This window comes from Nestor notabilis, unplaced genomic scaffold (assembly GCF_000696875.1).
Source record: "Nestor notabilis isolate BGI_N333 unplaced genomic scaffold, ASM69687v1 scaffold10451, whole genome shotgun sequence".
In the NCBI taxonomy this organism is placed as follows: Eukaryota; Metazoa; Chordata; class Aves; order Psittaciformes; family Psittacidae; genus Nestor; species Nestor notabilis.
Window position 1 is genome coordinate 53,840 of NW_009913354.1, and position 18,161 is coordinate 72,000.

General features: G+C 33.7%; 1 protein-coding gene across 1 annotated transcript in view; it reads right to left on the minus strand.

Moving 5' to 3' along the window:
- The window catches only part of CCDC171 (coiled-coil domain containing 171), a gene marked incomplete at its 3' end in the record, with an annotated part of 86,363 nt that overhangs the window by 41,843 nt on the left and 26,359 nt on the right, over positions 1–18,161 (minus strand). The window contains exons 8-12 of the mRNA XM_010023169.1: positions 16,995–17,499; positions 16,138–16,254; positions 11,534–11,760; positions 10,761–10,943; positions 8,940–9,125 (exon numbers count right to left, since the gene is read on the minus strand). Of these exons, the coding sequence (XP_010021471.1) occupies positions 8,940–9,125; positions 10,761–10,943; positions 11,534–11,760; positions 16,138–16,254; positions 16,995–17,499 (1,218 nt within the window). The remainder of the gene's footprint in view (positions 1–8,939; positions 9,126–10,760; positions 10,944–11,533; positions 11,761–16,137; positions 16,255–16,994; positions 17,500–18,161) is intronic.

Below are 18,161 nucleotides of genomic sequence, written 5' to 3' on the forward strand. Positions count from 1 at the left end.
TCCCTGCAACAGTAAATTCCTCTGCCATCACAATACCTAACCTTGAGTAACTGCAGACTAGACAAGATCCAGCCCTGCAGCAGCTGGGCACCCACGATGACACAACGTATTGAACCAGTTTCTTGCATTTCATTATCGGTGAACTGAGTTCAAGCCATTCATCTCTGATCATGTCCTCCTGGTCTTAATGATCTTGCATTACCAGTGACATTTCTAAGTCCAGGAAGAGACTGTATTAAGCTTTCAAAAACTCTTCCATTGGATCTGCATCACTCAATTTGTTTGGAATATTTCTAAATCATAACAGTAAAGATACTTTAAGAAGAAGGAGAAACAGCAGCAATAAAATTATTAGCAATGACAGTGGAACATTATCAACAAATAAAATAACAACTTCATTCCCACTGTTTATTTAAAAAGACATACAATTTGAAGTCAATGGCAATATGGACACTGACTAAAAAGTCATCAGGGACAGGTTAAACTACACAGCATTTTGCTTCAGAATCTGATTTAAGAAGCAAGTATTATGGTACACTGGCTATATGTCTTCATTTCAGACACTGGTTCTAAAAAACAGGAACCCTAAGAGTCTTTAGAACAGTTTCAAGAAATTTTTTAAAGAGAACTTAATTTTCAGTTCTGAGTAAGAAAATTCACCTGTCCATGACCACAATATATTGATGATCCCAGCTAAGGTGCTTTAGTGTTGCAAGTCATTCTGCAGCACCTGCTTGGAAGAGTCTACTACATAATCCCACCAGCCATTGGCACACTAGTCTGAGCCGTCACATTAAGCAGTTATGGGCAATGCCAAGTATGTCAATTTATGCTACCAGAAGTTTTGATCTTGCTTCAGCAAGAGATTTCAGTTTTCTTTAATTAAAGAAATTTTAACTTTAATTAAAGTTCATTCTTTAATTAATGAACTGGACAAACCTTTTTTAACATGGTGCTAACATTGACGTGGGCTTTGCAAGATTTACCACTTTCACATTCAAACATTGTGTTTTGACCAAATCACACATTTGTATTCAGGTATATGTGTTTCCACATACAGCCCCAAATGCTGTTTAGTGTATGTATATTTTATTTTAATATTATGCCAGCCACATCCTGCTGCATGAAGTATCTGCAGGAGGAAAACACGCATACATGATTCTCTTTATCCCTTTTACTATTTAAACCTCAATAAAATGAAAATTAATTGATAAATATGTAATTTCATACTAAAAGGTCTAGTCTTTTATACAGGTCACCCCTATCCCTCCTGTCACTAAAAACTGGAAAGTAGTCTTCTTAGCAGGAAGAACAGTAAAACAAAATTTAAGTAATATAAAAGGCAACTTCTAAATCATTCTGCTGAAAATCTTTGAGGATATTACATCTCAATATTCTGAAAGAAGACCAAAGTGCTTTAAAGGCATATTGATTAGGTGCCTCTCTTCCTTCTGTATATGCTTTGTGTCAGACCAAGTCCCAATCAAAAGCAAAAACTTAAACAAGGAATACATTTTTCTGAGCATGGCCCACACAGATTCTGAAGAAGAGATGGTAAACACTGACAGCAATAAATCACTGCAACTATTAAACTATTATTCATATTTTCTACTTCCACTATGTTTTCTACGTATGACACCATGATGGAACAAAGCTTGGAAAATTAACTGCTTAAATCACCAATAGAAGCAACAGCAATATATGTCTTATGAAACCTACTGGGTGATACCACACAAGAAATTATTTTAGTAAATCTTTAGATTTTTTTAAGAAAAAACACTTTTCTTCATTCTCACACCTGAGAAATTTTCTTGTACATCAGCAAAGTACTATTTATAAATAAAATCTTGGGACTGTTACTTAGAATTGAGATTCTAAAATTCATAATTTTTAAATCACACTGTATAGTCCACAAACAACAAAAGGGTAAAAAACTGCCCCCATGAAAAACAATTAAGGTGAGTTTACTTTAGTTGGAAAGTTTAAAAACAATTTTAAGACCTTCTAACTGAGACAGTAAAAACATACATGCAACAAGAACTTCCATGGGTTTTGCATAAATGCACACTGTAAAAGTCTAGGCAACATAAAAAAATAATTTGAGTTTGTTACCTTGCTACAATATTGAAGAGCTTCCATGCTTTAATGATTAAAAGAAGATAACATCATCAAATAATAGTTAAAATAGACTGCCAAATTAAATTCATAACCAAATCACACGAAAAACAGGCATGGGTGCTGTATTGTATGTAGCCAAAACAGGGGACCAAACTGCAAAGGAATGCACCTGCTGCTTTAACCTTATGCCAGTTAAGATACATACTTATTTCTATTCTAATAGCTTAATTATACTCCAGTAGTTATTTCAGTGTTAGTTACATATGGTTTCACAAGAAAATATAAAGATCTTTACAAACTTAGCTTCACACCAATAAAAAAAGAGATCATGGGAAAACCTAAGGTGAAAAAATGATGGGACCCCAGAGAAAGCGTAAATAAACAGCATCAAAAAACAAATCTATGTATAAAGGACTTGTGTATCAAGAACCTGTATAGCATAAAGTTCTACACATTGATATCTAAACTACTAGGAAAAACAGGGTTTAGAACATTTCTTTAAAAACATCACATGCTGTTTTAAAGATCTATTGATCCCCTCTACACATGTCAAGGTAACAAAGTTACTTTGTAGTTGACCCAATAATATAACAAAGATCTCCCAGGCACTGGATTTAGCAAGAAGTCTTTCTGTTTTTTTAAGTGAAAACTGAAACACAGTTGAAGGTCCTGAAATAACAGGGATAAACAGTATGCAAGTACATATGCTTAATAACCACATACTGTAATTACACAATAATCTCATTCTTCTTCCAAATTACACATCAATAAATCTTTCTCACTGCAGTATAAATTCCAAGGTCATGGACAGAAGTGTTTATTAGTATAATTACAATGCAGCAATAAAACCATTAAGCTTTTAGATACCAATATTGTTCCATTTATACTTCCTTCCCCTCAAGGGAGTCAAATAGTTTCTACAAATGGAATACCCAGAAAATACTGGAAGGTACTTTCAGAAGACTATAGAACTGCACTGGTTTGTGCAATTACTTTGTTAAAGTGTTCCTTTTTCTTTATTTAATCTTTGTCAGAATGTCAGATTTTTATTTCTTTTTTAATAGCACAATGCAGGCAAATAGACTCAAAATAAAAAGTATTCTGTAAAATAGGCAACATTACTACATTGTAAAAATATAACTAAAGCATCCTAGGTTTTACTGTGTGCCAGTCATGAATAGACAAAAAAACCCAAGGTCTCAGCCATCTGTTGAAAAGTAACTTGCAGTCCAAATTACTGAATCTTGTTTCCACGTTAGTTTCATTATTCCTAGGCACAGTTCTACCTGTCTTGGTTACTTGCCTTTGTCTGCAAAGTACCAGAAGAGCACTTCAGTACATGATTAATAAAGATGACTGCTGAATTCAGGCTACTGAATCAGACTAGCATGATCAAACTTATTCCATTATTTTTATAGAAGGGAAAACCTATTCTTACTTGGGAATTAACTCCTGCTCATAATTAGCTTTCAAAGATTAAATAAAGTTACGTCATGTAATCATGACTTATTCCAGTGTTCTCTCTCAGTGCCTAAATTACAGCCAAATTGTTATCATGGTGAGAGCATCCTCCTCAGTTGTCTTAAATTCTTTCACACATTAAAAATAAAATATGAATTTTTCCTAACACAGGCATGTCTTTTCTCATTGGATAAATAACATTTAAATCTGACTAAATTGAACATAAATGTAATAAATGGCAATTCCTTTCACTCTTCTGTCCATAAAAAGTTGAAGTAATTTTGGACACTATTTTATTATTTTCTTACTATACAAAGATAGTAAAGAATTTGCCTGACAAAACCAGCCTGAATAAAATTCTTACCACTAACCAATAAAATATTGTGTAGTAGGATAATTTAAGCAACAACAAAAAAATGTTCACCTGGTGTCAGTGTTCAAATTCCAATGTAAAATCTTAACATTGCTCAAATTAGAATGAAATATTACCAACATTCAACTTGCAAAACTGGAGAAAAGAGGAACTGCAGTGGAATGAAATACTGACACAATGGAAATGACCATACCCTTTCAAAATAAGAGCTTCTAGTCAATTTATGTTTGCATGACTCCTGCAGAATTTTGAATTAGCTTGAACTTCATGATAATGTGAACACATACCTAGTTCCACAAATTTAAACTTTATTCTCCTGTTCTCCTCATTACTTATGTATTTACCAGAGAGCCTGACTCAGAAAAGTTAAGGCAGACCTTCAGCAACTTTGTTGGTAGTTGCTTCCTTGCTTCATTCATGACAATGGAGCAAATACAATACTTTCCTAAACGCCATGTACTGGCTTCAGTCCTCCCACACTACTCATGCTGATATTGATGAATGTTCTAGGCACCGAACAAAGGAAATACACAGACCTAACAACCTGACTGGAAATAAGTCAGTTCAGCAAGGAAACAGGGATCAATATTTCTAATGAAGTGATTTCTAAAGTAGGAAAAAAAACCAGGGCAACCCTTGGACCCTGAATCTTAGAGGCTAACCAGAGAAGTAAAGCAAGGAGAGCTGTGCACAACATAAAGAGCTTCTTTTAAAATGCTAAACAGAATAGGCACAATTATTTATCACCAAGAGAAGATTTAAAGCACAAGTTTGTGATTTAAAAAAAAAAAAAAAGATAATAAAGTAGAAAGATGGACAACAAAACATACAAACTTCATCGACAAACCACAGAAGAGAGAAATTTAAGGTGAAGTGTAAGTTAGATAACTCAAGTGCACATGGAATAACAGAATGAAGACTTCAACAGAGTCATCTCTTCCCTGTCATCTCTTTCCTTCTGTGAAGGGAATGTCTCAGGTCCAGTCCACAACAGGACGTTCTCTATGTGTCTTTCCTATTCTATAAAGATAGCAGTTGCTAGAAAGAAGACGATGCGAAGACTATCCCTTCCCATATACCTCAATTCCATGTACAGTGCATTGCAATCTTTAAGAAAGCACAAAGGACTGGCTCCAGGGCTAATCTTTAGTTGACCTAACTCTTCGAAGACTACCTATCTACCTATCTATCTATCTATCTAAAGAAGTTAGTAGTATTGGAAGTTATGTAACAGAAAAGGAGAACGAGCCAGCTTACTTATTTTGGAAATACTGTTAACACAAACTGAAATACATGACAAAACTGTTCAACTTGTATTTTATTGTAAGACAAAAACATATGACCTCTTTTGACTACGAATAGGACAGATGGCAATGCTAATCCTTTCTTACCTACTTTGTAAATTATTTAGGTGTTCAGAACATAGAGTATAAGGAAAATAAGAAAAACCATTAAATTAATTAATTATGAATTTTAGATTCTAATCTATTCAGAGGGAAGTTTGCCTCTTTTCAACATGCTAAGCTTTATTAATACAAATTATCTATTAAGTTAGATGCTAATTGTAATCAGCTATACTGCTTTCTTCAAAGAACAGCCTTTAATTTAACCAGGCAATAAACAGACTTGTCATTTCTTGACAAAGTGACAAATAAGTTTTTCATAATAAACAGTATCCCTCAGTGCACCCAAATCTTAACTATCTTTCCAATTTAAGCTGTCATAAAGCTAAAAAACAAACCAACATACAAAAAACCCCACAAACAAAAACAAGACTTAAAACCTATTTCTCTATTTATAACAACTGTAATCTTTGCCATTCTATTTGAGAAACATGAAAATCACTTGGTCTTCCTCAAACAAGTGAGGCCTTTTAACCGTTCTGTAAGTTAGAATACTGCATCATTTGCAGAAATAGCCAACTAGAAAACTGAGTTGCTAAGTGTGTACAATGGTATCAACAAAAGAAATTGTATAAATAACTGAAATTATTTTTCAGGGGAAATGAGGCTATAAACTATAAAGAGGGAAAGCAACAAAAAGCAGCAAATTGCGTACCACCCACACTGAAATCCACAAGAAGAACAGCGAGCCTGCTCAGGTAAAACATCCACTTCCAAAACAAATCTAGCAAACCCAATCTCCATCAGAATCTAGTTAATTTGGTTGTGTCTGTTTAGCAAATGATATTACACCTTCTGAACACAGAGTATGCAATAATGATTTAAGTGAAATAGCTAGTGAAAATAAACACGACAACCCCCCCCACTGGAAAACATTTTTCTGTAACTGTTATCAAAGCACTTGAATGAGAATTTTTCTCTTATGCTTCCATAAATCAGTGGCAGCTTCACTAAACTCAGCAGAGTAAATAAAGCCAAAATTTAGGGTATAGTCTTCTAAAACATGTACTGAAGTCTATTCTGAGGCAGATCAGAAGCAAGTTACATAATTTAACATACATTGCACCTGAAATGCTAACAAGTGCAATGTATGAGTAACTATTCATTAACAATTTATAGGACTTGCTCCTTAAAAATACACTGTTTTCATTACAGATATTACAATACCTAAAAAGAAATAAATATACACATGGTGCCTGTCAGTAGAAAAAAAAAATCTATTTTAGTGGAATTAAGACATGCTTCTATAAGGAGTAAAAATTATGTCTGCTAGAGATGCCTGTTTAGTATTTGTGTAAAAGTTTCCCTTCAAAGACAGGGGAATCACAGCTACCGATTTACCTCATCTAATAGAAAAGTGGTGTAAAAGAGTTGCCTAGTTCCAGATGACCTTGAATGTGATTGGCTACCTTGGATGTCTCTATGGTACATGCCATTAGGAAGATAAAAATATACAGGATTAAAATCTGAACCGATAAAGCTAAGAAATTAAGTATTACTTCTTTAATAAGCCTAGTTCTTGGAACTACATGAATACCAAACTATTTCCTTACTGTTGAAGTGTGAATATGTTTTAAAATAAGTTACTGAAAGTAAAAGTATCTAATATATTATTTATATGCAAGTTTATTCTAACTATTGTAGTAAACAACAAGAAGGAATTAAGAGACATCAACAGATCTTCTGTTGTTTAAACAGAAGTTTAGGGGCAGTACACGGCAACAAGTCCAGAACTTAGATTTGGTTCAAAACTCCTCCATGGAAACAACTGACAATTATAGTCATATGTTTAAAAAAACAAATCAGTATAACTGTAAGCAGTAAGTTTCAGCTCTAAGGCTTATTTTGTCAACCTTCTTAGCCTCCATCTTCTCACTACAACTATATTATTACACTGTATTGTAACTTCACAGATTTCAGTTATAATCAAGCATTTTACACTAAATCCAGTTGTTCCAGTAGAAAAAAATGCTAAGATTTTGTGGAATTAGGATGCATTTTAGGATCACTGCTGTCTCAAAAAAAAAAAAATTATCTAGCCTTTAATTAACAAAAAACAGAAGCTGCAAAATCTAATTCAGTATCTAATAATCCATAAAATAGATGTGCTTAAAACTCCACCCTATATTTTAAATGCCTACAATTGACTTTTTGTTTCTTTTCCTCTGAACAAATGTAAAAGTATGTTTTACACCTGAAGTAAAACATGGTAAAATACCATGCATAAAGGTATGAAGTGTAGACCATAATGAAGACTTCAAATAACATCTGTTTTCTATTCCTCCCCTCTTTTATGCTCCTAACACCCATTTTTAAACCTTGAATCAAGTATTTCCCAAAGAAATCAAAGACAAGTCTAATGTCTTTTATATACTGCAGTTATATCTGAAACAAAAAAGTGACAGTATTAACAAGCAACTTAAACACTGGACAAGTTTATTCTTATATTGAAATGAACCACCCAAAGTTGGGACTGGAAGGGAGAAAAAATCCAAAAAAACTAGGTATATTGGAAATGTCATTGTCTTTCACCCTTAATGAAGCAAAGCAGTTTTAGTAAATAATACCGCTAATGAAAATCCTCCTTAATAAATTCAGCATTACCCTTTAGCTTCCTCCATTGTACATCGCTTCAAACTTTAACTATGTGGCAAGTCATACTCCTTGTCATCCATTTTCACTGTCACATTTTCAACAACAGTTTCTGACATTTCTACTAGTTTTGTAGCTTGCATCTTTTTGGTTCTTCTCCCGCCTCTTGACATTTCTTTCCACTTCCTCCATACATCTTCCTCACAATCACAAATTATTCTATTTTTCAAAATACCAGTGAAGCAGTCTCTTTTGCTCAACTAACAATTCACAGAATACTGGGAAAGAAAGTAGCAGGGCTGAAGAGCAGCAAAGCTTGCTGTAAACAAAAAATAAATAAAAGCTGCAAAGCTCATGTCACCACACATTACTGACCTGCCATCATGAGGTTTCTTCTCTTTGCATGTTAGAGGTTTCAAACCTGGTTTCAAACCTCTTATTCTCTCTCTGCTCCTTGATTTGCTATCAGAGGTTCTGATAACAGTATCTTTTCCTTCATTACTTGTTATGACTGGAGAAAATTCTAAATCCTGATGAAAAAGGATCTTTCTTTATCTCACCTAGCAACTTCTGAACTGACAAATGCATTCTGTATCTTAACTTCATTTTCAGGAAACAGTTAATCCAGGTTTTAAAATATTCTTACGATCTCTAATAAAAATAAAATTATTCCTGTATTTCTTCCTTCATTTTTCCTATCGTCTAGAAGGACCTCATGATAGCTAGAACTGCTGTCTCTCATGTATCACATAAAACCCTGACTCTCTACAGATTACAGATATTTGTGTACATCACCCAGTCCCAAAAGCAGAAAAGATAAGTTATACCTTGAAGTTTCATTTTTAAAGTCGTTTTGGAGGATGCTAAAATTCCAACGGACTGAGTAGCATATGTATGTTTACTCTTACCATTTAATCTGCACAAGAACTGCAAGTTTGGCTTATTCACCAAATGGTAAATTTCTGGTGCCTATTTCAGAAGGATCATCTTACCTTTACAGTTTCGCTTAAGACTTGGTTTTTATCTGCTTCTTCACTGGAGTGCAATTCTAGTTTATTATTTAACTCCTGTAGCTGTTGTGCTTGTTCATTCAAAAGCACTTGTGCCTGATGCTCCCGATGTAATGCATTATTTAATTCTTCACATGCGCTTTCAAACTTCTCATGGGTGATCAATTTCTGATAAGGCAAATAAATTGTGTTTTATTGTGTAACTGTATTCACTTGTTTACATGCTTGACTTTCAGAGTTTCATTTGAAAACATATCAAATTCTAAAACAAAAGTGTGCTAAAGATGAATATTTGGGTTTTTTAACATGAAGACAGATCACTGAATAATTGACTGTATTCTTTCAAAAAAGCATTCAGAGTACTGTAAACAGTACATATTCATTATTCTATTAAAATCAGCACCCTAGCTTGTAAAGAATCAGTACTTAGAAGAAAATATGCAGATCCACATTCCACATTTCAGTGCATATCTTGTAAACAAAACGTCTTCCTGGGCTCTTTCTCCCCTCTCCAAAATGTTCCAGAAAGAAGGAATAATTTTTAAATCACCATCTACATTTCAACAACAATCTAAAATACAATTTCATCTAACTGTCCCAGAACTGTAAGGGAATAAAACCCATTAAGAACAAAACTGAAGATGATTAGATCTAACCTTGTCCATTTGAGTTTTAAAAAAAAAAAATAGTTAAAAAATAAAAATCCATTTTACCAGCTGCAAAGTAGAATGTTTGTGAAATCACCTAAAAAATATTCCCTGCTTGGAAATGTTTTGATTGGGACACACTGACAGGTCTACCAACTATGCCTCAGAAACAGCTACAGAAATGCTGCTCGTTCTGGGACATGACTGTTTCAGTTACACTGTGCACCTGTAAAGCATGTGTAAGAATCCTTATCCATTCACTTTCTCAGCTAGCTCAAATGTAAGCTCAATCCTGAATGAAACCTATACAAAATATGCATAGGAGGAAAGGTGACAAATGAACCTACTGCATGCTAAAACAAGACAAGTTTCTTCCCCTCCATTAAGAACTGAAGGCACAGTTTCATGAGTATGACAGGGAACAAACTGATACCCCACAAAATGGCATGAATCCCTTAAACACTGTGTTCATTACTCGCTACACTGTGGCTTCAAGTAGTTAAAGAATCTTTTTGTTGTCTCTTCTCATTCCTGACAGACAGTGCTATTTATGGGTTAGTAAACCCATAAGGTTTAAGTTAATCACTCAGCGGCAGCAAAGGGTGCATACGTGCTACTGAGAATGTAGTAGAGGTCTTTTTTTTTTCTTTGCCATAAACTTATTCTTCAGGGAAACAACCACACCAAGATTTGCACACTAAGACTAGCTTGAGATACAACCCACACTCAAAAGATACAGTAAAATGTCTATCATAGTATTCAGCAATATCCATGTAGAGTTTAAAATACATTTATGCTTTATGAACTTCTCATGGACACACTTACCAGATATCCTCATGACAGCTGGGTATGTGAAACCTACAAATGCTAGGGTGTATGTATCACACCAACACTTTCAACACAACCTGGGTTACCGAACACTAAACATATAGTTTACACAAAATGCTCTTTTTACGAGTCAGAGAAACTCCAGTGGAAAGAAGATTTTTCTAAATAGATCTGCTTTACAGTTAAGTGACATTTACAAGGCAAGTTTTGTGGAAAATTCTGTTAATGTAAGATTGATTTTACACTTGTTCTTCAAACGAGACATCAAAAAAATGTGTAAAAAGGAGGATCTCTTGTAAGCAGTCTCCTCTAAATTAAATATACTTACAGATTGCTTAAACATATTTAATTGCTTTTGCAGGCTCTGGACTTTTTCAGCTTCTTTTTTCATCTCACTGAAATTCCATTTAAATTCTGCAAGTTTTAGGCGCAGTGAACGGCGTTCCACTTCTGCTGTATGAAGTCTTTGTGTAAATTCAAATATCTGCTTTTGCAAGGATGCTATACTTTTCTGTTAGTAAACAGAAACAAAATAATATGCTATAAACTGTGCTATTTTAGCAATAAAAACAATCACACTGAATACACAAGCAAACTAGATAAAGCTGTCATTTTGTCGTCCACCTCTAAAAGACACATGTGAGTGCAAGAATGTGAATGTGTTTTGTGTACTGTTGAGGATTACTGAAAATTCTGTTTTCAAGGAAGTACCTGTTTTCATGTAAAGCCCACAATAAAAGACAGATTATGTGAGAAAAATTTTATCCTTTCATTTTGGTTAAAGAGAAGATGGTTATCAAACTTTACAGGTTTGTTCTTATAAAGCAAATACAATTTTGATAGAACGTTAAAAAAATCTTTTTCTTAGATGTATCAAATCTCTTCTTAAATTCTTTGACAATAGAAGACTATTAAGAGCCTAACGCTTTTGGGTGTTGCAAATCAATTTCTGATTCTCTATGGAGTTGACTTCAATGTAATGGACTCATAAACAACCTGAAACAAAATTAACAGTACTATCAAGACAGCTTCACCATAACACTTAAGCTGTGAACCTCTCTGTGAACCTACTGTTACAAGTAGCACTATAAATAAGCATACCATAATGGGTAGTCTGTCACACAATCCAGCTTCCAGGGCCTGAGTATTTATTTTATGAAGTCCATGAGCCAGTCTCTGTACCAAGGAGTTTTTCTCCAGGTAAGTAATGCTCCTTCTGCTGTCTAATGGAACAGTCTCCATTATTACATTCAGCTTGTCCATAAGTTTTGAAAAGGAGTTCCTGGCTGCATTTACAAGTAAGTGTTCAGAAAGCCAGGGCTTTGGATCTTTAAGAAACAACAACAGAGAAACGTCATGGAATTTATCAGTTTTGGGGGTTTTCTTCAGTGGAAAAAAGCAACAACAGTAAATAGCATCTTTAAAATACTCAGTAGGAAATTTCCATTAATAAGTAGAAGATTGAGCTCACAGGAATAGCTCAGAGAGACTTTCAGACAAATTCTGTATTTAGCAATGAACACTCAAGTCCTATCAATTTTTGGACAGAAGGGTAGGACAGGATTCTAAGAATAGGATTTGTTTGTCAAAGAATAATTTTCTAGTTATTTTTATATTCTCCTCCAATGCTATGCCTTCTCAAGTCTTTCTTGAATGTCCTGATTTTGTAATTCAGAAAACATGTAAGATGGATGCAAGTAAATGCAAGCCAGGGCAAGATGTCAGATGTGATAGCACACGGCAAATTACTTTATTGCAATATTTACAATGCAAATTTCTGAGGGTTTCCTGACTCTTCTTCCCTCCCCTATATAGATGTCTAAATCATTTGCTGTTCAAAATTAGTGAGGCTTGGTACCTTAATGCCATACTATTTATATTCTGAGACAAGAGAATATAATTTACCTTATTTCAAGGCAATTAAAATTTTACAGCTACAATTACTTATTTCCCCACAGGATTTTGGTAATCATCCTTCTCATATAATGGACTTAAGGCCCCAGCACACCCAACATGTCCTGCTTACTGCTAGATTCGTCAGGTCTGTAATTAATAATTGTGTTTAATGTTGATAAATAAAATTGTCAGTGCTCCTTCCACTAATTGGTATTCCAGATAACAGTTAATAGGTTTATTTATGCCTTAATAAAAGTCTTGTAATTTAGTTTTCCCTCTGCTAGGCAGGTCTTAATCTGTCATTACTTGTCTTATGATACTATCAGTGTAAGATGACAAGCATGGAAGAGCTTATTTACATTCAGTAGTACAGCAGATCTCCTGTTGCTGCAGTGAATTAAAATATTTACTTAAGAGTATAAACAGAAAAAAATTACTATAGCTTTTTTAAGTTAAAGAGTTTCTTTTTACAGATTGTGAGGATAATGCCAAAGGTTCAAAGCAAACGAAACTTAATTATTGGTATCTTTAGATTATGATTCTTATAATAAATAATCAATTACACGTGTGATAAAATTTATCTGTAAGCAAACAAAAAAAAGGCACAAGATAAACTCATAGTCTCTGTCAGAGCCATTCTCCTGCATGGTTTCAAAATACTGCTATTCCAATAACTCCGGTGCTTTGCTAAAGTACCATTTTTTAGTACATGCTCTCCATAGCCCCAGCTAGTAGTAAATCTGGCTTTATGTTTAATATAGCACTCTTTCCATTCATCTTTAAAGCTAAAAAGCTAAAAATCTTACCCAGCATTGTTATCTTTATCTATAAAAACACTCTTTGAAATAAAAAAAAATAATAAATTCTTATTCAGAAGAAACTGCGACTGCAATGCTCTGTCTACTTTTAAAAAATTTGGTTTAAATAAAAGAGAAAGCCAAGGGTCCTCTCTTTTATTTATGTTGATTCCCTATTACTAATCATTTACTTAAAAGATAAGCTACTTTCAATATTTTAACAAATCATCCTGTCCTACCTTTCAGTTTCAATCTCTTTTCTCCAGTAAAGATGCATTCGCTAATTTTTAGTTAATAAAAATAGAATTAAACTAAAAATTAAAACCAGAACATTTGTATTGCCTTCTACATTAAATGATACCAAAACCTTCTAAAAAAACTTCTTCTTTATCATGATTTTTGGTAAATACCAGGACAAGAATACTGTCAATGACCTCCTGTTCTTTCATTTTTCCTAGTATTTCCAGCTGGTATCTCATTTTACACAAGATTGTTTTTGCCTGCCAGAAACGGCAGTGTTTCTCCATACATGCAGTACCTAGGATGGTAGCCTCTTTACCTATGTCTAGAACCTCTAGTTTAACTGTATTAAAAATAAATTAAAAATAATAGTTCAGGCAATTGTTTTGTAGCATTTTGAAATGATTGTTCTACTTCATAACCAAATTATTCTTAGCATCTACAACTTTATGTAATTTCTTGGGCTGGGGAATAAGAATGCAAATTATCACTTCTGTTTTTGTTTTTTCTTTTTTTTTTTTTTTTTTTTTTATGAAGAGCATTTTTGGAGTAAATACATATAAATATGTTAAGCAAGGCACTGATTGCTTTGAAAAATGAAGTGAGAATATAATGCAATTCCACAAAAAACTGTGTGTAATTACTGGGAAGTAAATACATGGGTTGAGTGTATACATTTTAAGTACCTGCCCACAAAGGACCAAGAAATTACAATACAAGCATTATGTACCTTGCAATGTGTGTAAGAAATTATTAACAATTACACGAAGAGCAATTAATTTCTACATTGAAGAAATAGGGAAAAAAGAAAGTGTCAAACTTCACTAACATGAAGAAAATTCTTGCTTACACCATTTTGATGAAACAGAACAGTTAGCAGGATGAACTTACTAGTAGTACAGCAAAAGACTAAAATTTTCACACTAAGCTTCAAATGCTTTGTGCATGTAACAGTTGATGATGTTCGTATTCAAAAAGCTTGACCTTTACTTTCTCTGGTTTATCACAGTACAGATTCTGTTCAAATGAACCTACAAAACTAACATTACAAAAAACCAGAACAAACCAAAACAAAAACCCCCAACACTTTAGCAAACTTGTATTCAAATTGAAGGTAAAAGATCATCCCAAGACATGCCAGAATGAGAACCAAACTAATGAACAGTGTGAAGTGAAACGATCATGAATGTCAAACCAAACCAAATTTTTTAAAAGCCAAAAGCTCCAGAAAGAGCACATAAGTCCAAAATTTCCAGTGTTACCTGAGCAATCTGTATTTGGTCTCTTTCAGCTGCCTCACGTGGTTTCTGAGAACCTAGCCATCTTTAACAGTAATTTTTAAGAACCAAACCATGCCACATTATAGATCCAGACACCACCTTCTGTGATGTGCAGTCCAATCTGGAACTGCCATTATTTCAATATCTGAAGAGAGCAGATGCCACTCAGATTGCCTATTTATATCTAAAAAAAATTACATAACCATTTAAGTCAGATTGAAGGCTTAAATCCTATTTGAAATACGACTTACTGAACATAAAATAATTTCCTAAGTATGCAAGCTTTCTTTTAAATATATTCCTTCAGAGCCTTATCACTTCAACACTTCTGGAATTTCATGTCAAACTTTATATTATTTATTACTACTTTTTGAACCACAGATTCTTGGGAGACTTTTGATCTCATGAGCAACAGAATTCCAAGTAATACATGAAAAGTTAGATCTTGAGGTTCTGCAAAAAATTACTTAAAATAGAGATAAGCTATGAAAAAAAAAAAAAATCACCAAAGTGTGGCCATAACATTCTCAGCATGGCTTTTCCTAATTCTCAAAATGAAAACTGAGTTGAGTGTAGAGATATCAAGAGAAGTCCACCAGAATTCTCATATACTTGAATACCAGCAAAATATCATGAGGTTTAGGGTATTCTAACTAGCCACTTCAGCACATCAATGCTGCTGTAAAGTTTATCTTGATCCTTTTCAATTTGCTGTTCTTTCTCAATATTACATACAGAGGAACTCTTGCAGCAAAACCCTGCAAATATTCTGAAACACAATTCAAACTTTGTTTTTTAAGGCCATAAATTGAAGTTACTAAAAACAGGAAAGACCACCTGAAATTGAATCGAAACACATTTTAATTCAATGGCTGATTTCTGATACCAGTTTATTGAAAACAGTATCCATCAAATTCAATTGTTTTCCAGATCTGGAAATTCTAGATTAATATAAAATACAGCAGGAAATCATTTCCTTTCAGTCAGCAGCAGCAATATCCCAGGTTAAATATCTGCGGGTTTTAGGGCCTGCATGTAAGAAAAACACAGATGAAATAGGCAGAAATTACATAGATTTTCTCTATGGAAAAAAAACAGATTGAGCTTCAGTAAAATACTTTCTGAATATTAGAAAAGTGGAACAAAATAACTTGGAAGCTTGTAAATATTACTTCATTGGAAGCTTTTGAGAACAAGTTTTCAAAATATCCATTGGCATGGTATAGACGGTGGTTCTTCTATCTCACAGCAAAGCTGGCAAAACTGTTCACACACTTTTTAGAAACACTCCACATCCTTCTGTTTCTGTGACTCTATGTAGCAAAATTATAAAGTATCATATCACCAATTAAAGAAAATTAATCTGTTCCAACAATACAGCTCTCCAGAGATTTGATCCAGAATAGTTTAGATAAAATCCTAAAAATGAAAATGATGTATCTACCCTTATTATTTTTTATCTTCTACAACAAGGATATACTTCTAAAATTACCTGTTGTGTTAACAACATCCTGTAATTCAGTGACAGAACTTATTATTGCAGCAAGGAGGTTAGAACTAGTAAACCAGCTGAATGCTTCAACACAGTGAATTTGCTCCTCTTCACGACCTGTGAAACAGAATTGTAGCTAGCAATAAAACTAGGTAACTAAGAAACACTACTATCCCCTGCTCTTTCAGAAATTAACCAAAACTAGGTATACAAGCTACAAACTAGCTCTTCTTTCAAGACAATTTAAACGTATTAAATAGGCTTCCAGAACTACTAAAAGTAGTAGAAAAGTAGATGGATCTCCTAGTTTGGGAAACATTTTTGATACCATTTATCCTTGCAGGGGGAAGCATGCAAGGTAACAGGAAGGGACAGGAAGACTACATAATCTCTAAAGAAAATTTAGAAATCCTGTATTAGTATTTTCATTGAATCAGAAAGCAACTTTTCTTCATTTTTAGTAGGAAATAAGTATTAGAAGTTATTAAAAAACAAGAGGAAGCACCTTTTCAAAAATGTACTGATGGCTAATCATTTAGGAACATTACACTGTATTTACAATAGAGAATGTGGTAGCACCTAGTTCTGAAATCTGTAATGCAAATGTCAACAATATCAAACAGTATGAGTTCACATGTGTAGTTGAAACTTTTCTTTCAATGCTTAACAGACTAAGCATTGCTTTTTTCGGGGAAATTAAATTTGTCAAGAAATCCAGAAATCACAAATCCAGAAACTACATTTATAAAAATGTCATTAAATTTGTCTTTACACTCAATTAATAACATTCCTGTTTGTTACTCACTAACCATGTAATTTGACATAACACTTATCAAAGAAGAAAACAATTTGCTTACTTGACGCATTATGCTTGCCTTTGGATTCTCCTATACAAACTAGAATTCCAATGCCCTCTTTGAAGCCATCTATCCAGGAGAAGAGGGAACTAGAAGACTGGGCTAAAACTTTAAATCTGTTAGCTGCCAAAACTGCAATCACACCTCTTCGAAATACATGAATCAAGCCTTTGAGCTTTCTTTTCTTCAGTTTTGCGTCATCTTCACTGTCTTCCTCTACATCAGAGAGTGCATGAACTAGGTTCCTAATCTCCTGGTTCACTAATTCATAAATGTTGACCTGATCCTGGAGAAGGTCCCTTTGGGAAGACATAGCACATGATCGGCCATAGAGAGGATACAGGGCACCTGCCAGTAGTGCACAGGCTGCCAGGAGAGATGAATGCTCTTTCTGAACCTGTGTTAACATATTTTTCACAGAAACATTTTCAAGGGCCAATTTATCCCGTCTTCTTTCAAGGACATAAATTTTTTCCTTGTTTTTCTCTGCTATTCTTTGGTATTCCTGGGGTAAGGGGGAAAAAAAACAACAAGCGAGAAAAAATATTAACTAGAAGATCATTTTCTAAAAATAACAAAATCATTTTTAGCTAAAGGAATTTTTTATTTCAGATTCAAATAAACCATTAAAGGAACAAAATATATTACTAATGACTGCAAAGTGTTTCACCTAACAAGCAGTTAGAGAACCAGATACATGAAAAGAATTCAATAGTACAAGGAAAATTTGCACAATCTTCAGCTAGAAATACGATAATCCACCAGTACTTCAATAGCTCACAGGACGTCTGACAGTACCTGGTTGTCCACAATACAGTTTTATGATTTGCCTTAACAATAAGCAATTGCATCCACCATTTCAAGAACAAACATTGCTTTGCAAACCAGAAATGAAAGTTTGTATAAGGGAGAGGAAAAAAAGTAAGACTCTGGAAGATAAACCTAAACAGATTGGCAGCAGCTGGGAAAGGGGAAGTAAAGGTGATCTCTTAATTACTTTGTAATCAACCCCCTACTTATATATTCACAGATTAATTAGGTCTCATACAGAATTGTTTTCAAAAGAACAGTGTAATACAGATATTTTTATTTTGACTAGTACCATTACAGATTTTTTCCAACTTGCAGAACATTTTTTATTTTCCTCTCTAAGCCCTGAAATAGGGA